The 23,279-nt window shown below is 48.7% G+C and overlaps 2 protein-coding genes across 2 annotated transcripts in view; both read right to left on the bottom strand.

The window, feature by feature from the left end:
* Positions 1-3,202, bottom strand: part of capn15 (calpain 15) — a 277,686-nt gene extending 274,484 nt beyond the window's left edge. The window contains exon 1 of the mRNA XM_072269206.1: positions 3,068-3,202. The gene's annotated coding sequence lies outside the window, so the exon portion shown is untranslated. The remainder of the gene's footprint in view (positions 1-3,067) is intronic.
* A 4,555-nt stretch (positions 3,203-7,757) lies between these two features.
* The window catches only part of amdhd2 (amidohydrolase domain containing 2), a 36,762-nt gene continuing 21,240 nt past the window's right edge, over positions 7,758-23,279 (bottom strand). Inside the window, exons 4-6 of the mRNA XM_072267323.1 lie at positions 22,918-23,024; positions 18,751-18,852; positions 7,758-15,236 (exon numbers count right to left, since the gene is read on the bottom strand). Of these exons, the coding sequence (XP_072123424.1) occupies positions 15,112-15,236; positions 18,751-18,852; positions 22,918-23,024 (334 nt within the window). The 3' untranslated portion in view covers positions 7,758-15,111. The remainder of the gene's footprint in view (positions 15,237-18,750; positions 18,853-22,917; positions 23,025-23,279) is intronic.

Below are 23,279 nucleotides of genomic sequence, written 5' to 3'. Positions count from 1 at the left end.
CAGCTTTGGCACCTTCCCACAGAGGGTGATGAAATCTCTGCAAATTCTCTATTCAGGGGTCTTAGAGCCCTTTGAGGATACTGAAACACACACACACACACACACTCTCACACTCACACACACATACACACACACTCACACACACTCTCTTTCTCACACACACACACTCTCTCACACTCACACACACATACACAAACACACACTCTCTCTCACACACACACACACACACACACACACACACAGCCTATAAAAAGTATTCACCACCCCCCTCCCTGGAAGTTTTCATGTTTTATGGTCTTGCAACATTAAATCACAGTGGATTTAATTTGGCTTTTTTTGACACTGATCAACCGAAAAAGACTTTCATGTTGAAGCAAAAACAGATCTCCACAAGGTGGTGTAAATTAATTACAAATATGAAACACATAATAATAGTCAAGTCAGTATTTAGTAGATGCACCTTTGGCAGCAATTACAGCCTTGAGTCTGTGTGGATAGGTCTCTATTAGCTTTGCACATCTGGACACTGCAATTTTTCCCCAATCTTCTTTACAAAACTGCTCAAACTCCGTCAGATTGCATGGTTATCATGAGTGAACAGCCCTTTTCGAGTCCAGCCACAAATTTTCAATTGCATTCAGGTCTGACTTGGCCACTCCAGGACATTAACTTTGTTGTTTTTAAGTCATTCCTGTGTAGCTTCGGTTTTATGCTTGGGGTCATTGTCTTGGTGGAAAACAAATCTTCTCCCAAGTTACAGTTCTCTTGCAGATTGTATCAGGTTTTCCTGCAGGATTTCCCTATATTTTGCTGCATTCATTTTACCCTCTACCTTCACAAGCCTTCCAGGGCCTGGTGCAGTGAAGCATCCCACAGCATGATGTAGCCACCACCATGCTTCATGGTAGGGACGGTGTGTTTTTGATGAATTGCGGTGTTGGTTTACACCAAACATATTGTTTAGTCTGATGCCAAAAAGCTCAGTTTTGGTTTCATCAGACCATAGAACCGTCTTCCAGCTGACTTCAGTCTCCCACATGCCTTCTGGCAAACTCTTGTCGAGATTTCATGTGAGTTTTTTTCAACAGTGGCTTTCTCTTTGCCACTCTCCCATAAAGCTGTGACTGGTGAAGCATCCAGGCAACAGTTGTTGTATGCACAGTCTCTCCCATCTCAGCCACTGAAGCTTGTAACTCCTCTAGAACTGTCACAGGTCTCTTGGTGGCCTCCCTCACTAGTCCCCTTCTTGCACGGTCACTCAGTTTTGAGGACAGCCTGTTCTAGGCAGATTTACAGCTGTGACATATTCTTTCCATTTCTTGATTGACTTAATTGAGATATTCAGTGACATGGAAATTTTCTTGTATCCATCTCCTGACCTGTGTTTTTCAATAACCTTTTCACAGAGTTGCTTGGAGTGTTCGTTTGTCTTCATGGTGTAGTTTTTGCCAGGATACTGACTCACCAGCAGTTAGACCTTCCAGATATAGGTGTATTTTTACCACAATCAATTAAAACACCTTGACTGCACATGGTGATCTCCATTTAACTAATTATGTGACACCTAAAACCAATTGGCTGCACCAGCAATGATTTGGTGTGTCATATTAATGGGAAGGTGAATACTTATGCAATCAATTATTTTGTGTTTTATATTTGTAATTAATTTAGATCACTATGTAGAGATCGATTTTCACTTTGACGCAAGAGTCTTTCTGTTGATCAGTGTCAAAAAAAAGCCAAATTAAATCCACTGTGATTCAATGTTGCAAAACAATAAAACAATTTAACATATATACACACAGGCACATGCACACACACATATACAGAGACACACGCGCATGCACACACACACACATGCAAATATACACACACACAAGCACTTACACACACAGACACATACACAAGCAGACACATACACACACAGTCATATCCACACACAGTCACATGCACACACACAGTCATACACACACACACACACGCACACACAAACACAGTCATACACACACACACACACACACACACACACAGAGTCATATCCACACACACACACACAGACACAGTCATATCCACACACACACACACACACACACAGAGTCATACACACACACACACACACACAGAGTCATATCCACACACACACACACACACAGTCATACACACACACACACACACAGACACACACACAGTCATATCCACACACACACACACACACACAGAGTCATATCCACACACACACACAGAGTCATATCCACACACACACACAGTCATACACACACACAGACACACACACAGTCATATCCACACACACACACACACACACACAGAGTCATATCCACACACACACACACACAGTCATACACACACACACACACACACACACAGAGTCATATCCACACACACACACACACAGTCATACACACACACACACACACACACACAGTCACAGACACACACACAGTCATATCCACACAGTCACACACACAGTCATACACACACACACACACACAGTCATATCCACACAGTCACACACACACACACACAGTCACACACACACACACAGTCATATCCACACACACACACACACAGAGTCACAGACACACACACAGTCACACACACACACACAGTCATATCCACACACACACACACAGAGTCACAGACACACACACAGTCACAGACACACACAAACACAGTCATATCCACACACACACACAGAGTCACACACACACACACACACACACACAGTCATACACACACACACACACACACACACAGTCACAGACACACACACAGTCACACACACACAAACACAGTCATATCCACACACACACACAGAGTCACACACACACACACACACACACACACAGTCATACACACACACACACACACACACACACAGTCACAGACACACACACAGTCACACACACACACAAACACAGTCATATCCACACACACACACACAGTCACAGACACGGGGTGATTGTCACCGATGAACCAGGCGGTGGGTGACAATGCCTCACACGGGCTCTAGGACCGCTCGCTGACTGGGTTGCAAACGATCACTGACCTGTTTAATCCGGAGCCGGGTGAAAGCCCGCCGATCGGCGGACGGGACGCTGTTGTGCCGCGCGATCGCTCCGATTCCGATCTATTTCCCTTCCGATCAGGGCTTCGGAGACAGGAGGCGGCAATAGCCGCAGCACCAGCAGACTACAAATCCCAGGATTCCCTTCACCACCCGAAACGAGCATCGCCGCATTCGCGCATGCGCCACAGCCCCAGCGCCTCGTGGGGAATGTAGTTTCGATCGTAACTCGTGAACAATAACGGCGCTGATTGTGTAAAGAACAACTTTCCTACCAACCAACAGTTCCCGTTTTTTTGAGAATAAGCTAGAGTGATATTCACTCTCAGCACATAAAGCAAAAGAAATTTAAATTAGAAACATCCTTTTTTTCATTTTTTAGAGAAAAATTTGCCGTTCCTCTACGCATGCGTAAAATATCCCCCTCTCCCGCGCTTTAAGAGAACTCTGCTACACGATTGGACCATCACTCTTATGCCTGCTACGTCATGGCAAAGTTCTCTAACATTATTGGGTATTGTGTCCATCAGTTGACAATGGAAGCACCGCCTGTTTTACTGCAACCAATAGCCTTTCGGGGAAGCGCAACTGGCTCAAGCTGATAGGTGGAAGTTAAAGAAGGCGGAACCACAGCAATCTGAATCACATCAAGATTTGTGTATCTGTCCAATCATAGTTGGTCAAGCGTGTCCGGAGTCCGGAAGAAGTGGTTCTATTGCGGCGGAAATAAAGATAAACTTACTATAACTTACAAAGATAGATAAATACTGCAAAAATAAAGGATAATGAAGTACTATTCGTGGGTTTATAGACCATTCAGGTAGAGGGAAAGAATCTGTTCCTGAATCACTGAGTGTGGGTCTACAGTACGCCTTCCCGCTGAAGCGACGTCCCCGGCGGTGAGAGTGGGGAAGGTTGTGCCCCTTACGGAACTGGGTGAGTCTACAGCCCTCTTGTGATCCTGTGCAACGGCGCCTCCAGGTCAGACTGACGAAACCAGTTAGAGTGCCTTCCACTGTACACATTTCATAGTCATACTTTATTGATCCCGGGGGAAATTGGTTTTCGTTACAGTTTCATACTAAATCTCCCCAAACACGGAATGAAAACGCAAACACGAGGAAATCTGCAGGTGCTGGAAATCCAAGCAACACACAGAAAATGCTGGTGGACGCAGCAGGCCAGGCAGCATCTCTAGGAAGTGGTACAGTCGACGTTTCGGGCCGGGACCCTTCGTCAGGACTAACGGAAAGAAGGGATAGTAAGAGATTTGAAATTGAATTGAATTGACTTTATTACTTGCATCCTTCACACACGTGAGGAGTAAAAATCCTTACGTTACATCTCCGTCTGAATATGCAATGTGCAAATTACAGTAATTTGTAATAAATAGTATGTACAAATACTGTTACTTAGAAATACAGTTGTGTCAGCGTGAATTAATCAGTCTGACGGCCTGGTGGAAGAAGCTGTCCCGGAGCCTGTTGGTTCTGGCTTTTAAGCTGCAGTACCGTTTCCCGGATGGTAGCAGCTGGAATAGATTGTAGTTGGGGTGACTCAGGTCCCCAATGATCCTTCGGGCCTTTTTTACACACCTGACCTTGTAAATGTCCTGAATCATGGGAAGTTCACATCTACAGATGCGCTGGGCTGTCCACACCACTCTCTACAGAGTCCTGCGATTAAGGGAGGTACAGTTCCCATACCAGGCAGTGATGCAGCCAGTCAGGATGCTCTCAATTGTGCCCCTGTAGAAAGTTCTTGGGATTTGGGGACCCATACCAAACTTCCTCAATCATCGGAGGTGAAAGAGATGACGATGTGCCTTTTTCAGCACACAGCCGGTATGTACAAACCACGTGAGATCCTCGGTGATGTTTATGCCGAGGAATTTAAAGCTGTTCATCCTCTCAACCCCAGATCCATTGACGTCAATAAGGGTTAGCCTGTCTCCATTCCTCCTGTAGTCCACAACCAGCTCCCTTGTTTTTGCACATAAAGCAGCTGCCATGAATGCATCAAATGTGTTGGGTCAGGGAAGAGGGGAGTGCTTCTTGTGCCAAAGCAGCTGAAAGCAGGCCCTCCAGTGCAGGAGAAATGAACGTTGGGATTAAGCCAATGATCAGAATTGAGGGAGCAACAAGATCTCAGAGGTGGTGCAGCCTGGACCAGGCCCTCATGCCTACTACAGCCACCCGGGGGAGGAGGCACGGAGGTGGTGTGGGAGAGAACTGAGGTGTGGCGGGAGTGCTGAAATCTGTGCTGTGTTGGTGATAGCCCCTGCGAGATGGCTGTCTCTTCGGTCTTGCTCCCCAGTGTAAGCTCCATGGAAAACTACCTGGATTCCCTTCATCTGTGGCTGACCCAGTGTGAGATGAGGAATTGCTACATACTGGATCTTGCAGAAACGTGGCTACAGGACAACATCCCATGCACCATCAATCTTCAGGCCATGCCACTCTGGACTTGCGCTAACATTATGTTGTGACTGTGTGTGCGATTGTAACAATATGCACTCTGTGCTGTGCGTGGCTGTATGTACTGCGTTTTGCACCTTGCCCACAGAGAACACAGTTTCATTGACCTGGGCATGGTTACATGACAATTAAACTGGAACTTGGAGGGGACTAGAGAGAAAAGAAGAAGTGAAACTATGACGAAGCTTGAACTCAAGAATGGGAATTTTAAACCTGAGGTGTTGCCAGTGTGAGTCAGCAAGAACAGTGATTCTGATGAGTTAGTAGTGTGAGAAAGACTGATCAGGAGGGTGTTGGAATGGTGCGATATAGAGGTGAGCTGAGGGATGATACAGAATTATAGACAAATGGAAAAGGCCATTCAGCCCATCAGGTTTAAGTTTATTGCTATTTCACTGTACATGTATACAGCAAATGAAACAACGTTCCTCCAGGCCATGGTGCATCCACAACACATCAAACAAAATATTACCACAAATACATTAATAAAATGTCATTCAAAATGCATGTAGTGTACAGCACAGGTAAACAGTAAACAGCTCCCTGTCCTAGTGACAAGACCTCAGCGGTGGCAGGGTATTCATTAGTCTCCCAGCCTGAGGGAAGAAGCTGTTACCCAGTCTGACAGTCCTAGTCCTGATGCTCCTGAACCTCCTTCCTGATGTACTGGGTCAAAGAGAATAGACAGCCAGATGACGTGACCTATCCATTGTGAGAGATTGTGAGATGGGTGATAGGAATCCTCAAAAAGCTACGAGCCCTTCGTCGGCAAGACTGTCGGTACATTTCTACATGGAACGTTGTCATAGGAAAGCAGCCTCCATCATCAAAGATCCTCACCACTCAGGCCATGCTCTTTTCTCACCGCCGCCATCAGGTAGAAGGTACAGGAGCCTCAGGACCCACAGCACCAGGTTCAGGAACAGTTACTACCCCTCAACCATCAGGCTCCTGAACAAAGGGGGTAACTACACTCACCTGCCCATCCATTGAGACGTTCCCTCAACCGATGATCTCACTTAAGGACTCTTTATCTCATGTTCTCGTTATTTATTGCTATTTATTTATATTTGCATTTACACAAGTCTGTTGACTTCTGCACTCTGGCTGATCTTTTGCTGATCCTGTTATAGTTACTATTCTATAGATTTGCTGAGTATGCCCGCAGGAAAATTAATCTCAGGGTTGTATATGGTGACATGTATGTACTCTGATAACAAAATTTAATTTGAACTTTGAAATGTCACAAATATGGGGAGGGAGACCCTGGTGATCATCTTGGTGGGTTTTGCTGTCCTCTGTAGGGTCCTGCAGTCTGACACCTTGCAGTGTCCGTACCGCACGATGGTGTAGCTGGACAGGACACTCTCGATGGTTCATCCGCATGCTCACATCGGTGTCCCAGGCTCACTGGGCGGGAAAGGTGTGTTACTGTGCTGGATCTCAAGATACCAAGGCTGTGTGTCTCCACTCTGAAGCCTCTTCGAGACATGCAGACCCTGAAGAATGTTTCCTTCTCCACTCAACAAGAGTTCTGTGAGACCCTCTCTCATTGCTCTTTGCTGTCCTCCAGCTCCTCGGCCATGTACTCACCAAGACTCACTAAAACAGCCACATTCTATAAAACCATAAATCATAGGGACAGGATTAGGCCATTCAACCCCCAAGTCTGCCCCACCAACCCATCACTCATTCAGGTATATTTATTATCAAATAATGTATAAATTATACACCCATGAGATTTGCTTGCTCACAGGCAACCACAAAGCAAGAAACCTGAAAAAAACCTGTTAAAGAAAAAAAATAAAAATACAGGATCAACACCCAGTGCACAAGAGAAAGAAAAACAAATCATGCTAACAATTCAATCTAACAACAGACTTATTTCTGATTTTCAAATTCCTGATTTATTTTCCCTTTTTAACCCCATTCTTCTGCCTTCTCCCCATAACCTTTGACACCCTTCCTGGGAACTTGTCTCTGCCACCATTTTGTGCCACATGGCTTCAGGCTCTTTCCTACCATCTCCCAGCTTCTCACATCATTCCCTTTTTACCAATCTCTCCCCCACAGGTCCTGCCTTCCCACTCCCACCTGACTCCTCCCATCTCCTGTCAGCTGGCGTCCATCCCCCTCCCCCTATCCTTTTACTCAGCCCCCTTCCCTTCCAATCCCAATGAAGGGTCTTCACACACTCTTCATTTTCCTCCATAGATGCCAAGCTCCTCCAGCATTGTGTGTGTGTCAGCATTCATTCCCAGACGACTGCAATATAAATGGAAGGATGTAATGCTGAGGATTTATAGGGCACAAGTCAGACTGCCTTTGGGGTATTGTGAGCAGTTTTTGGCCCCTAAAAGCATGTGCTGGCATTGAAGAGGGTCCAGATGAGGCTCACCAGAATAATCTTGGGAATGAAATGAAGAGCATTTGATGTCTTTGAGCCTACACTCATTGGAATTTGGAAGATTGAGAGTGAATCTCATTGAAACTTATCAAATATTGATAGAGTGGATGATTCCTGTAGTGGGAGGGTCTAGGACCAGAGGGCACAGCCTTAGAATAGAAGGAACAGAGACGAGGAGGAATTTCTTCAGCCAAGGGTGGTGAATCTGTGGAATTCATTGCCATAGACGGCTGTGGAGGCCAAGTCATTGGGTATATTTAAAGCCGAGGCTGATGGATGCTTAATTAGTAAGGGTGTCAAAGGCTATGGGTGGTGCTATCTGCAAGAAGATGAATCCCAAGGTTGTTTGTGACATGCGTACTTTGATACTAAATTTGAACTTTGGAGAATGTGGTTGAGAGGGAAAATAAATCAGCCATGATTCCGTGGCAGAGACACTCAATGGGCCAAATTGCCTAATTCTCCACCTGTCTTATGGTCTAATAAGACCATAATGGCTTCTGGTTAAGATGGTGTTACTGAACATGTGTGTCAGCGCTTGGTGGTCAAAAAGCTAAAAAATCCAAGAGAAACATCAGTAAAATACCTTTTCTGAGGAAATTGTGTTAAATTATCACTGCAAACAGTGAAGGGGCGAATGATGGTGAGGCAAGTTCGGGGGATGAGCGGAAATGGTGTGTTGCAGAATCGTTGCAGTTGGAGTTCCAATTCTCGTTCAACTGGCCTGGGTACGAGCCTGGATTGTTCTGGGCACCAGGAGAAGTCAGGTCTGAACAGAGACGTTCCAATGCTTGTTTAACTGGCCCGGGTATGAGCCTGGATCGCTCTGGGCACCAGGAGAAGTCAGGTCTGAACAGAGACGTTCCAATGCTTGTTTAACTGGCCCGGGTATGAGCCTGGATCGCTCTGGGCACCAGGAGAAGTCAGGTCTGAACAGAGACGTTCCAATGCTTGTTTAACTGGCCCAGGTATGAGCCTGGATCGCTCTGGGTGCCAAAAGAAGTTGGGGCCCGGGCAAAGAAGTTCCAATGCTTGTTCAACTGGTCTGGGCTCAAGGCTGGATCGTTCTGGGTGCTGAGCTGATTTGAAGAGTTTGAGAGTGGCTTGGGCTGGGCAGTGAAATCTGGGCCTGGAGCGAGTTGCTGGGCAGCATGGTCTGGGCCCCAAGTCCTGTGCAGTTGCTGAGTCCTACTGCAAGGTACGATCTGTTGTTAAATCAGTTTGAATGCCAGCCCAGATCAGAGGCAAGAGCTGATTTCACTCACTCTCAGCAATCTTCACTCCCCTCTCCAGGGCATTGGAGCCTTGCACGATTTCGCTGTTTGGTCAGTTTAAGCGCTGGCCCAGCCCAGATCGACTGAAAAGACAGTCTTTTAGGATCAGAGACTACAGCCAATTTCATTCGGTCTCCACAATGTCACTCCTCTCTCCATGACACTGAGGCTTTGAAGACTGGCCCGGCTGCTGTATTCCATAGCCGCTAATATGGTGAACTGAGAAGCGAGGCTTTGGGCCTACTCCGGCCTGTTCCGAGGTTCACCTCTGAGGACTCAATTGGTTCGGAATGTTATTGTTAGCTTCAATTGTTTGCATAACTTGTATTTTTTTTCTTTGTTGTGCATTTAGTGTTGGCCTTTTATTTTAATTTTTTCTTTAATTGGGTTCTTTCGAGTTTCTTGCTTTGTGGCTACCTGTGAACAAGCAAATCTCAAGGTTGTACAATTGATACATTCCTTGATAATAAATGAATCTTGAATCTTATATAAAAAATGGTGATTGGAGTTGAGACGAGAGACGGATTGAATGCCAGAACAGCCTGGGGCTGCTGGCCTGTTCCAGTAGGTCTGTTGCCTTTTTATAATTGGTGCATTGTGATCCAAGACAGCATGTGAGTATTTCCCCAAACGCTTTATTTACACAATGAATATTGCTTGAAATTCCACTCACGATAGTCCCTTTGAGGCTTTGCTGTTGCCTGGGTTACCCATGTGCCTGGATGTAGTTATATTTCTGGTAGCCATGGAGATTGACAACACACAGGGAGGCGCAGGATTGCAATCATCTGAAGTAATGTCAGCACCAACACCATCGATTGCCAATTCAACACATAATTTGTTACACACAGTTTCCTTTTTCTTTTCAATCAACAGAATTTCTCACAAGCAAAAATCCCTTGAGCTAATTATACCTAGAGTAACAGACCACAGTCCTGCAGTTAGTACAACTGCAACCTCGATTCTCCAGAGATGCGTGCTCACTCCTGACCTCGGACGCTCTCTGTGTGGAGTTTTCACGCTCGTCCTGTGACCACATGGGGTGCTGCAGTTCTTTCCCCCGTGTACCAAAGACACAATTGGAAGCCCTGGCACCTAATGAGGGACCTAATTGAAACCTATCAAACGTTGAGAGAAGAGAGATGAACAGGAGGGGGGTCATCACTTCCTCGGCTATAGGTTGACTCATTATAGAGCCGAATACCCGAGGGTAAGAAACACTAAAGAGCACAACATTGTGGGCCAAAGTGCCTTGCCTGTACTGTGCTGTAGTGTTCTATGTCAGCATAGGCATTGTGGGCCGAATGGCCTGTTCCTGGCCAATATGGTTTGATGTATTAATTCATCCTAGATGTGCTGTTCCTGGTCATTCTGGGATTTCCATGTTGTTTTCCATGAAGCTGTTTACCATGTTTAACTCTCTGCCATTTCCTCATTCCCCAACTTCATTTCTCTTGCAACACACTCACACACACACACACACACACACTCACACACACTCACACACACACACACACACACACACACACACACACTCACTCACACACACTCACACACAGCCAGAGGAACTCAGCAGGTCAGGCAGGATCTATGGAAAAGAGAAAACAGTCACTGTTTCCAGGCGAGGCCCTTCTTCAGGACTATGTGCTTGAATTTTTCAGCATCTACAGATTTCCTCTTGTTAGTGATCATTCCTCTTGTCTCAGTCTGCAGTAACTTTTGCAAATATTTTCCATTCTACAGGAACTTCTGCAACCTGTATTTACATTTCTAATGAACCTGATCTTAAGATTCTGCTCCCCTTTTCTTATCATAGAACACTACATAACAGAAACAGGCCCTTCAGCCCATCTAGTACGTGCCAAACTGTGTGGCGCCATTGACCCACACCTGGCAAGGCACTCCAAACCCCTTCCGCCTGTGTATAATACTTAGCCAAACTTGTTTTAAATCCAACCTGCATCCACACTCACACCACCCTCTGAGTGAAGACGTTCCTCCTAAACATGTCACCTTTCACCCTTAACCCATGACCTCTAGTTCCAGTCTCACCCAACCGCAGTGGAAACACCTGCTTCCACTTACCCCATCTGCTGCTCATAACTTTGTAAACTTCTGTCATAACTCCCCTCATTCTCCTCCAGGAATAAAGTCCTAACCTATTCAACCTTTCCCTATAACTCATGTCCTCAAGTCCCGACAACATCTTTGTGAATTTTCTCTGCCCTCTTTCAAGCTTACTGAGATCTCTCCAGTGGGTAGATAGGTGATTAGAACTGCACACACCTCTCCAAATGAGGCCTCACCAACGTCTTTCACAACTTCAACATCACATCACAACTGCTATCCTCCATACTTTGACCTATGAAGGCCAATGTGCCAAAAGTCTTTACAACCCTGTCTACCCGTGACGCCATTTTCAAAGACTTACGGTTCTGTATTCCGGATCCTTCTGCCCTTCTACTCAAGTCTTGCCCCAGTTGGTTCTCCCAAACTGCAACACCTCATTAACTTCCATCTGCCATTTTTCCGGCAGGTCCAGACAGCACAGTAAGCTTTGATAGTCTTCCTCGCTGTCAAAAACACCCTCTCCTGTACTAATAAAGACCAATCCACCAAAAGCTCTCTTTACGATCCTATATGTCTGTGACAACACATTTCTAATGAATCTCCCGTGAGAGTCCACTCTCACTTACTTATCAGTTCCTCCAACCTTGTCGTAGGGATTGGAGTTTTGTGTGTCTCGGTGACCCAGTGAGCAATATTGGCCAGAGTCAGGACTTTATGCTTTAGGTCTTGGTAGGGTCACCCATGCCAAACAGGTCAAAGGGTAGAGGCCAGACTAAGAGTAGTCCACTGGTCCTCTACGTTTGGGGGTTCAAGCTCAGGGCCAACAACCCTGACTGGTCAAAAAAAAAAGTCACGGAAACAGCAACGAAGATTCCTTCCATGTGACTACGGACAGAGAGAGAGAGATGGAGGACCTTCATTGCTGCCCTAAACACCAGTGGCAATTAATTATCAGTTCAAAGGAGACTGCAGATGCTGGAACCTGAAGCAAAAGTTAACTCTGGAGGAATTCAGTGGGCCAGACAGAATTTGTGGAGGAAGTAGGTGATTTTAGGATGAAAACCTAGCACTTACCCATTTATCACCATTGATTTTTCATGACTGAATTGTTAAATCATTACAGGCAGTGCTCTGTTGTGGAAATGTTTGAGGGCATTGCAAAATCTTTCCATTAACCTCAGTATTCACGTGCCTGAACCCCCCAATAAATACAAAATGTCCGGGTAAAGATCTCCATTTATTGGTAATGAAATGAATGATTTAATAGGATGGGGCAGAAATATGCCAATTACAACTTCAATCAATTCAGAACACTCCTGGTCATCTTCAAAAGGTGATGCCTCAAGATGGCAGCATCCACCATTAGAGCCCCTCAGCTCCCGTACCTAATGAACTGGCTACTGGGTGTACGTTCCTGATCTTCTGCTGCTGTAGCCCGTCCACTTCAAAGCTCGACATGTGTGTTCAGAGATGCTCTTCTGCACACCACCGTTGTAACGTGTGGTTATCTGAGTTACTGTTGCCTTCCTGTCAGCTTGAACCAGTCTGGCCATTCTCCTCTGACCTCTCTCATTAACAAGGCGATTTCACCCACAGAACTGCCGCTCACTGGATGTTTTTTGTTTTTCTCACCGTTCTCCGTAAACCCTAGAGCAGGATTCCCCAGGCTTTTTTAACGAGGACCCCTACCATTAACTGAGGGTGTCCGTGGACCCCGTGTTGGGAACCCCTGCCCTGGAGACTGCCAAGAGTAAAACTCCCAGATCAGCAGTTTCTACCACACTCAAACCACCCCATGTGGCACCAACAATCAATGTCACTTAGATCACATTTCTTCCCCATTCTGATGTTTGGTCTGAACAACACTTGACCATGTCTGGATGCTTTTGTGCATTGAGTTGATGCCACATGATTGGCTGATTAGATACTTGCATTAATGCGCAGGCGTGCCTAACAGTGCGTGTCCCATTTTGTTGAGCTGGTATCCCAGGACAGGCTCAGCACAGAGTAACACTCTCTCTACACCATGTACGCACACCCAGGACTTCGACAGCAAAATGAAAAGGTAATCTGTAGAATAAATTTCTTCTATGCTAATCCGGCTTTAGTCAACATGGCACAGCAGTGTCTGCACTTTCCGAGGAGTGCAAGGCTCCCCGTGCCCATCCGAACAACTTTCTACAGGAGCCCCATCAAGACTGTCCTGCTCGGTGGTGCCCTTGTGTGGTGTGGAAGTGCAAGACCCTACGGAGGACAGTAAAAACTGCCAAGAGGATCACTGGGGTCTACCTCCCCCCTATTCCTGACATCTACCAGGAGTTTTGCAAACAAAGTGCCTGAAGCATTGTCGAGGATCCCTACCACCCATCCCACAGTCTTTGACCCCCTACCGGAAAGAGGGTGGTACAGGTGCATCAGGACTAGGACTGTCAGACTGGGTAACAACTTCTTCCCTCAGGCTGTGAGACTAATGAATACCCTGTCACCATCGAGATTTTGTCACTCAGACAGCAAGCTGTTTACTGTTTACCTGTGCTATGCACCACATGCACTTTGAGTTATCTTTATTAACTTATTTGTGGGCACATGGCCAAGTGGTTAAGGCATTCAACTTGTGACCTGAAGGTCGTGAGTTCGAGCCCCAGCCGAGGCAGCGTGTTGTGTCCTTGAGCAAGGCACTTAATCACACATTGCTCTGCGACGACACTGGTGCCAAGCTGTATGGGTCCTAATGCCCTTCCCTTGAACGACAATGGTGTCGTGGAGAGGGGAGACTTGCAGCATGGGCAACTGCCGGTCTTCCATACAACCTTGCCCAGGCCTGCACTCTGGAGAGTGAAGACTTTCCAGGCGCAGATCCATGGTCTCGCAGGACTAACGGATGTCTTAAATCTGTGGTAATATTTGAGTTTATCTGCTGTGTGTGGTACACGTTTTGCGGTGCACCATGTTCCGGAGGAATGCTGTTTCCTGGGTGTGTTTATGTACAGGCAGATGACAATAATCTTGAACTTGAATCAGCTGGGGCTGAGAGACGCAGAGTCACCACACACGGGGGGGGGCGCGGGGAGAGGATGCTTCTGCACATCTGGTGGGGCTCCAGATGTTCATCTGTAGCAGGTGATGTGGAGAGCGGCTGGGGAAGCAGGGAGGATGACCGAGCGGCTGGCCACACACGGTCAATGTGTGGGAGAGGCGGAGAGAGAGTGAGTTTGTGTGTGTGTGTGTGTGTGTGTGTCTCTCTCTCTGAGGGCTCGCATGGAAGTGTGAAAGGAGCCAGGAACGTCTCCCGTGGGCATGCACACACCCATGGGGTCTCTCGTGTATCCACGCACTACCCCCACTCACCCACACTACACCCCAAATGTTATATAATTTCACCTTTAATGTAGCAAAAGATTTCAGTCCAGTTGGATTAAAAACAAATCTCCTCCCCCCCCACCCCCCATGCACAAGCAGTCACTGTCCTGGTAGCTGGCTTTCTGGGTGGGTCTCAGACAGGTCAGGTTGTCCCAGGTGGGATGGGGAGAAATCTGTGTCCCTTTAGGGTGGGGGTGATCCTGACCCCTGCTGCCACAGTCAAACTAAACCCCACGCAGATGACCTGTCGGGTGGCTTGGACCAGTCTTGTCTCCAGGTCCAGTACACAACAGGCTGGAACACCACCAGATGCAGGGAATTTTATCCCAAAAGTTCAGCACATTCCGAAGTTCCACCTGGGGAGCAGGCCTGTCTCCTCTGCAGACCACATGGTGCGAGCCCAGAACCTGCCCGCTGTGAACCAGTCACTTCTCTGCGTTACAACACAGGCGTGTTGGCCTCCTGGTCTCCCGCTCTCCCGGCGGGCCCATGGCCTTCCCACACCAAATCTCCCGCGATGTACGTGGCCTGCACGTTTAGCTGCTCGTCCAGCAGAACCAGGTCTGGAAAAGAAACCAGCAGCAGTTTTAACCCCTTGCTGCCCACTCGCCCCTAGTCAGGGAATAATCAGCATGGAAACAGACCCATCAGCCCAACGCGGCCATGCTAACCCATAAACACGAGATTCTGCAGGTAGAGTCGTAGGGCACTACAGAGCAGAATCTATCCCTCTCGTTCTATAATTTTGTATACCTCCAGCATTCCGGGAAATCGAGTCCTAACCCTATTCAACCTTTCCCTATAACTCAGGTCCTCGAGTTCTGCCAACATTCTCGTAAATTTTCTCTGAACTTGTTCAATCATATTTACATCTTTGCTGTAGGTAGGTGACCAAAACTGCACACAATACTCCAAATTAGGCCTCACCAACTTCTTATAAAACTTAAACATAACATCCCGTCTCCTGTACTCAGTACATTGATTTATGAAGGCCAGTGTGCCAGAGGCTGGCTTTACAGTGCTGGAGGAATGCAGCAAGTCAGGCAGTACCTATGGAGAGGGATAAATACTCGACGTTTCAGGCCGAGACTCTTCATCGGGGCATAAACTAGACCCACTTGCCTGAATTTGGCCCATGTTCCTTTAAGGCTTTCCCTCCATCTATCGCCCTTTGGCCCACGATGCCATGTCAAGCTAATTAGACCATTAATCAAACCAACCACGATGATCTCACGGCCAAGAAAGCTCAGCAACACGTCCTACTTCCTCAGGAGGCTAAAGAAATTCAGCATCACAGAAACCAGCCAGAATAATCAAAACCCAGCCACCCCGATGTCCTCCCTTCTCCCCTCTCCCATCAGACAGAATAATCAAAACCCAGCCACCCCGATGTCCTCCCTTCTCCCCTCTCCCGTCAGACAGAATAATCAAAACCCAGCCACCCGATGTCCTCCCTTCTCCCCTCTCCCATCAGACAGAAGATACAAAAGCCTGAAAAAACGACAAGGACAGCTTCTACCTCACTGTTATCAGACTCTTGAACAGAGCTCCTATAGGGTAAGATAGACTATTGACCTGACAATCTGCCTCATTATGATCTTACACTGTCTGCCTGCACTGCACTCCCTCTGTAACTGTGACTCTTTATCCTGCATTGTTACTGTTTTACCTTGTTCTACCTCAGGGCACTGCGTAATGATCTCATCTGTGTGAACAGTATGTCTGTAGGAGTTTGTACGTTGTGGGGGCTTCCTCCCACGGGTTGCGTACGGATTAGGGTTAGTAAGTTGTTGGCCCCCAGCACATCCTTGGACAGTGTTGGTTACTGTAAACTAAGCCTTTCACTGCGTGTTTCAGTGTACAAGTGATATCTCATGAACCTCCTGGGTGAAGCAGGAAAGGCATCAGAGAGCACTTCATTCTGACTGTCAGAAAACACAGAAGCTCAGCAACACACACAAAACGCTGGAGAAACTAGCAGGTCGGGCAGCAACTGTCGTCATCATCATTATGTGCTGTGTTGTATGACATCATCATTATGTGCTGCCATATGACATCATCATTACGTGCTGAGTTGTATGACATCATCATCATTATGTACCGTCGTATGACATCATCATCATTATGTGCTGAGTCGTACGACGGGTTATCATGGTCTTTCCACGACCCTGACTGGCCTTGGCAAATTCTTCTACAGGAGTGGTTTGCCATTCCCTTCTTCTGGGCAGCGTCTTTACAAAACGGGTTACCCCAGCCATTATCAATATTCTTCAGAGATTGTCTGCCTGGTGTCACATAACCAGGATTTGTGATCTGCACCAGCTGCTCGTACGACCGTCCACCACCTGCTCCCATGGCTTCACGTGACCCTGATCGGGGGCTAAGCAGGTGCTACACCTTGTCCAAGGGTGACCTGCAGGCTGGCGGAGGGAAGGAGCACCTCACACCTCCTTTGGTAGAGACGTATCTCCATATCTCCACCTCACCACGCCAGTATCTGTGCAGGGGAGTAAACAGTCAAAGGTTTGGGCTGACACCCTTTCAGGAGCTGACCGTGGCTAAGAGCAGTTCAGGGTTCGGGGGAGGTTGGAGGGCACCAGACAGGCTGGGGTTCAGAGGGCTGGGAAATTAATGCAGCCTCGGTTCTTGTTGGCCTTTGATTCCAGCCCTCAGTGGATACCTCTCACAGGCCAATTAACTTCAGATCAACACTTCTAATTAAACCTAACTTCTGGAAGACGCAGCAGTAATTAATGTTGGTGGATGTTAAACCTAGACAAGTGCGAGTGAGACGAGGTGGAGAATTCACGAGGGTGAGGTTTCACCAAAACATGACAAAGCCCCAATATTAGAAAACAATCCCAACTTCCCCTCGGGGGGCCGAGTGTGAGGGAGGTTAAAGAGGCAGTGAGAGGGAAGGGTGGGGATTGAGGAAGAGGTTGGGGGACGTGGGTGTGTGACGTGGGTGTGTGAGGGGTGCGGAAGATGAACAGAAAAGGGTGGGGGTGTGGGGGGAAGGGGAGGGAAAGAGGGTGGGGAAGACAGTAGAGAGTAGGGGCAAATAAGGGTCCAAAAATTCCCGAGGTCCTGACCCCCACAGTCTAATAAAGACCAGACATGGGTAAACTCCAGGTGTTGGTCAATTGTCAGTACAGAGAACTCAACTTCACAACCAAGAAAGCAGAGGTGAATTTTAATCACGAATCCCCCCCCACACAACACAACGGTGATGTGAACTGTTACCCCTCCCCGACACAACACAACGGTGAGTAGATTATACTTGCTTTGTCTGTCACCAGCACATCACCACATTGAAACTCAGTGGAACGTGTTGTCTGTGGAAACGACCCACACAGTGTACGGATGGGCTAGGGTCAGGCCACCATGTCACATCACCACAGCTCGATTGCCCAAAGAGCATTCCCACGACTTACCAACCCTAACCCCTACGCCTTTGGAGTGTGGGAGGAAACCAGAGCCCCCGGAGGAAACCCACACGGTCATGGGGAGAGCGTGCAAACTCCCCACAGACAGTGACAGTGTCAGGAACGGAACCCTAATCCCTGGCATTGTATTGTTGTTTTCCTGCCTGCCTCACTACCGTGCCCCAGCGGCTTGGTTTTACCGCTGACTCGTTCCCTCCCTCCCTGTTGTCCTGCACCGGTGACCCCAGAGTCCATCAAACCATAAGACCCCGGAGCAGAATAAGGCCATTCAGCCCATCGAGTCTGCTCTGCTATTCCATCATGGCTGATTTATTATCTGTCTCAACCCATTCTCCTGTCTTCTCCCCATAATCTTTGACGCCCTGGCTAATAAACAGCCTAACAACCTTTGTTTTAAATCTCCCTCCACAGCTGTGTGTCGCTATGACTTCCACAGATTCTGGCTGAAGTCATTTCTCTTCATCCCCGTTTTAAATGGATGTCCCTCTACTCTGAGGCTGTACTTGTCAGCTCTCTCCAACACTCCCTCCAGGCAACATCTGGTATCTGTCTGCCTTCAGCGAGCCCGAAACCGAGAGGGCTCGCTCTGGTCTCCCCCCCACCGTCTCCAGGATGGGTTCTGCTTTCTCACCTGCGTCGGAGCCGTAGTCCAGCGTCCCCTTCCTGTCCTCGATCCCCAGGAGCTGGGCAGGGTGCAGCGAAGCGGCCTCCAGCGCTGCCTCCGCCGAGCAGCCTGCAGGGAGGGCAGAGTCAACTCAGTACAGAGGAACATCTCGACGGTCCGACGGCCTCGCTCTCACGCCCCCGCACTCCCGATCCGAGTGCCCCGCCATTCCGGGACTCGAACACGGAACGCCACAGCACAGTACAGGCCCTTCAGCCCACATCATTGTGCTGACCCTTTAAGATCAATCTAACCTTTCCCTCCCACGCTTCTGAGAAACTGAGACCTTGCCACCTTCCCACAAGTCCAGTCGCGCCGCCGAACATTTCCCTAATCCGAGAGAAGCCTCTTCAACCCGAAAAGCGACTCCCCTGGTAGGGGAGGGACTGCAGACACTCACTGCAGAGAGAGATGAGCCAGTTTAATGCCGGGGCATTAGATATGCACGTGGATGGCAGAAAAATTGTGGGGTTACCCAACAAGGACAATTTTATAGCAGTCAGTTAACCTGCCAGCCCAGATGTCTTTGGACTGTGGGAGGAAACCAGAGCACCCGGAGGAAACCTGCGCGGTCACGGGAAGTCGTGCAAACTCCTTACAGCCAGCAGCGGGAACCGACCACCTATCATCCGACGCGCATCACCCCCACTGGGGCACCGGCCGCTGACAGCAGCTCGCCACTTTCAGAATGTCCCCGGGTGTCACCCATCTTGTCAGCTCCTCATCTCCCGAGGATGAAGTCTGGGCATTCCTGTAGCTCTGGGGCTGCGAGACCCATTGCCCACCCCTCCTCCTCCATCAGCCGGGCTGGGCACTGTCCACCTATCATCAACTCCAAGTTCAGTTTTACCCTGCCCACTACTCCTAGAAGTTTCAGGTCCACAACCAGATAAGATAAATTTAGGTAATGCTAAATTATTCCCTTATAATTTTCCAAACTTGTTAATATTACCTAAAGAGTGAGGTGTACTCACGATCTGAATGGGTAAGGACGTCCATATCAGAATCAGGTTTAATATAACAACTGTATGTTGTGAAATTAGCGAGCTGTCTCTGTCTTGTCCCGACAAGCAGGCAGTATTGCCACAGGGGATTTATCCCCAAGGGACAGAGATCAGCAGCGTCTGGGAGGGGATGGGGGAGACGGAAACGACTGTGTCTGGGAGGGGATGGGGGAGACAGAGACGACTGTGTCTGGGAGGGGATGGGGAAACGGAGACGACTGTGTCTGGGAGGGAGGGAGGGGAGACGGAGATGACAGTGTCTGGGAGGGGATGGGGAGACAGAGATGACAGTGTCTGGGAGGGAGAAGGGAGACGGAGACGACAGTGTCTGGGGGGGGAGGGGGAGATGGAGATGACAGTGTCTGGGAGGGGATGGGGAGACGGAGACGACAGTGTCTGGGAGGGAGAGGGGAGATGGAGATGACAGTGTCTGGGGGGGGAGGGGGAGATGGAGACGACAGTGTCTGGGTGGGGATGGGGAGACGGAGACAACTGTGTCTGGGAGGGAGGGAGGGGAGATGGAGATGACAGTGTCTGGGAGGGGATGGGGAGACAGAGATGACAGTGTCTGGGAGGGAGAAGGGAGATGGAGACGACAGTGTCTGGGGGGGAGGGGGAGATGGAGACGACAGTGTCTGGGAGGGGACGGGGAGACGGAGACGACAGTGTCTGGGAGGGGATGGGGAGACGGAGACGACAGTGTCTGGGAGGGAGAGGGGAGACGGAGACGACAGTGTCTGGGGGGGAGGGGGAGACGGAGACGACAGTGTCTGGGGGGAGGGGGAGACGGAGACGACAGTGGCTGGGAGGGAGAGGGGAGACGGAGACGACAGTGTCTGGGGGGTAGGGGGAGGCAGAGACGACAGTGTCTGGGAGGGGGAAGGACAACCCTCGTTCCATAACCAAGGTGCAGCTGACAAGCTGGATATCTCGGCCGCCCGCTGGTTGCTGTGATGCTGCTACAGTCCCACTGACCGGGGTTCATTTCCCGCTGCTGTCGGTAAGGAGTCTGTACATTCTCTCCATGACATTTGAAGCCACATGTCCCAGCTGCCGAGGTCGAAGTCACTGTTGCACCTGGAGAAAGAGGGAAAGATTCGCAGAAGACCCCTCCCTCCCCGTATGCTTCTCAGGATGTACGTGGACAGTGCTCTCCGCCTGGTGAGACCAGACTCCTGCGGCACGACACCAGAAAACTTTGACAGACTTGTACAGACGCACAGCGCAGAGAATCCCGGCTGGTTGCGTTGCATCATGGCCTGGTATGGAAATGCCGATGAAAACGGCTACAGAAAGTGGTGGATAAAGTACAGTCCATCACAGGCAAAACCCTCCCCACGACTGATCACGTCTGCAGGGAACACTGTCACAGGAAAGCAGCATCCATCATCAAGGACCCCCCCCCACCACCATCCCTTCTCACTGCTGCCATCAGGAAGAAGGTAACGGATCCTCAGGACCCACAGCACCAGGTTCAGGAAGTCATCACCTCTCAACCATCAGGCTCCTGAACCACACGGGATAAACTTCACTCAGCTCAACTCCAGAACCTGCAGACTCGCTTTTTATTTACAGTTCATGCTCCCTGCATTATGCTTTTTATGTGCAGTCTGTTTTCTTTTGCACATTGCTTGTTTGTCTGGTTATGGATAGTTTCTCTGTTTTGTATTTTTTCCCTGTGAATGCCCGCAAAAACAACGAATCTCGGAGTTGCATACGGTGACATACACTGACTTCGATAATACCTTTACTCTGAGCTTTGCTCTGGGCTCTTCTAACGTGTTGAGCCCAGGAAGGTGCAGACCCACGCAGAGATATGCCAATCCACCTGTGCACAGCAAGATCTCACAGAGACTGCCTTGTCAGTGGACAGTTTCTCTAATTTGACAAACATTTCCCAGCCCCACCTCCTCACGACCAACAGGGTACAGCTGGAAACTGGTGTAACGTCCCCACTGAAAGTTTGGTGGCCCCCGGCAGTGCAGAAGACGGGCCATCAGGAGGGGGGCCAGGATTTGAACTGTCTACCTCCGGGTCCGCGGAGAGATGGGCCGGGACGGGACACTGCCCAAAGCCCCTTGCTGAATCTGGGCCCAGGGCCCCCTCTGGTGGAGGAGGCCTGACACTGCAGCCAAGTTGACTCACTCCAAATCAGAACCGGTGGCTTACCTCGCGAAATTTGTTGTTTTGCAGCAGCACTATATTACAATACCTTAAAAAAACTATAAATTACAATAAGAAATATATACACATACATTTCAATTAAATAAGTAGTGCAAAAGACGGCAAAAAATATTGAGGTAGTGTATGTGGATTCATTGCCCATTCAGAAATAACCATATAATATAACCATATAACAATTACAGCTCAGAAACAGGCCAACTCAGCCCTTCTAGTCCATGCCGAACTCTTACCCTATCCTAGTCCCACCGACCTGCACTCAGCCCATAACCCTCCATTCCTTTCCTGTCCATATATCTATCCAATTTAACTTTAAACAACATCGAGCCTGCTTCAACCACTTCTGCTGGAAGCTCGTTCCACACAGCTACCACTCTCTGAGTAAAGAAGTTCCCCCTCATGTTACCCCTAAACTTTTGCCCTTTAACTCTCAACCCATGCCCTCTTGTTTGAATCTTCCCCACTCTCAACAGAAAAAGTCTAACTACGTCAACTCTATCAATCCCCCTCATAATTTTAAATACCTCTATCAAGTCTCCCCTCAACCTTCTACGCTCCAAAGAATAAAGACCCAACTTGTTCAACCTTTCTCTGTAACTTAGATGTTATGATGGCAGAGGGGAAGAAGCTGTTCCTGAAACATTGAGTGTGTGTCTTCAGGCTCCTGTATCTCCACCCTGATGGTAGGAATGAGAAGTGATCGTGTCCTGGGTGATCAGGGTGCTTACTGATGGATGCCTCCTTTCCTGAGGCCTTGCCCTTTGAAGGTGTCCTGGATGCCGGGGAGGCTGGTGCCCATGATGGAGCGGACTGAGTTTACAACTTTCTGCAGCTTGTTCCTGTTCCGATGCTGTGCAGAAACCCCTCCATAGCAGACGGTGACACAACCTGTCAGAGTGCTGTCTGCGGTACATCCTCTCCCTCCCTCCCCGCCACAGAACCAGCTCACCTGCCGCCTGCCGCAGATGCCGTACGCACATGTCCATCGTGGCGATGCTCCCACACAGCGTCCGGGTCCCTGCAGGAGTCAGGGGACAGAGGTCAGGGGTCATTTCACTGACTGGGGTCGGGGGTCACGGTCACCTGACCACAAACCTTGTCTGCATGGCCACTCGTCCCCTCCACACCTTGCCCCCACCCACACCCACTCATACCCTGTACCCTCAACTCTTCCCCACCCCACTCACATATCGTACATCTGTCCCCTTGGCTATATCACCTCCTCCTGCTCAACCCAGCTTCCCTCTTGACCTCACGAAAGCACCCCAGGATCCCGCAGCAGCTCCTTCCTCCCCTGGTACTTCTATCAAA

The sequence above is a fragment of the Mobula birostris genome, chromosome 9 (assembly GCF_030028105.1).
Source record: "Mobula birostris isolate sMobBir1 chromosome 9, sMobBir1.hap1, whole genome shotgun sequence".
Lineage (NCBI taxonomy): Eukaryota > Metazoa > Chordata > Chondrichthyes > Myliobatiformes > Myliobatidae > Mobula > Mobula birostris.
The sequence above is the reverse complement of the archived record's forward strand: the minus strand, read 5'-3'. Positions and strand labels throughout refer to the sequence as shown.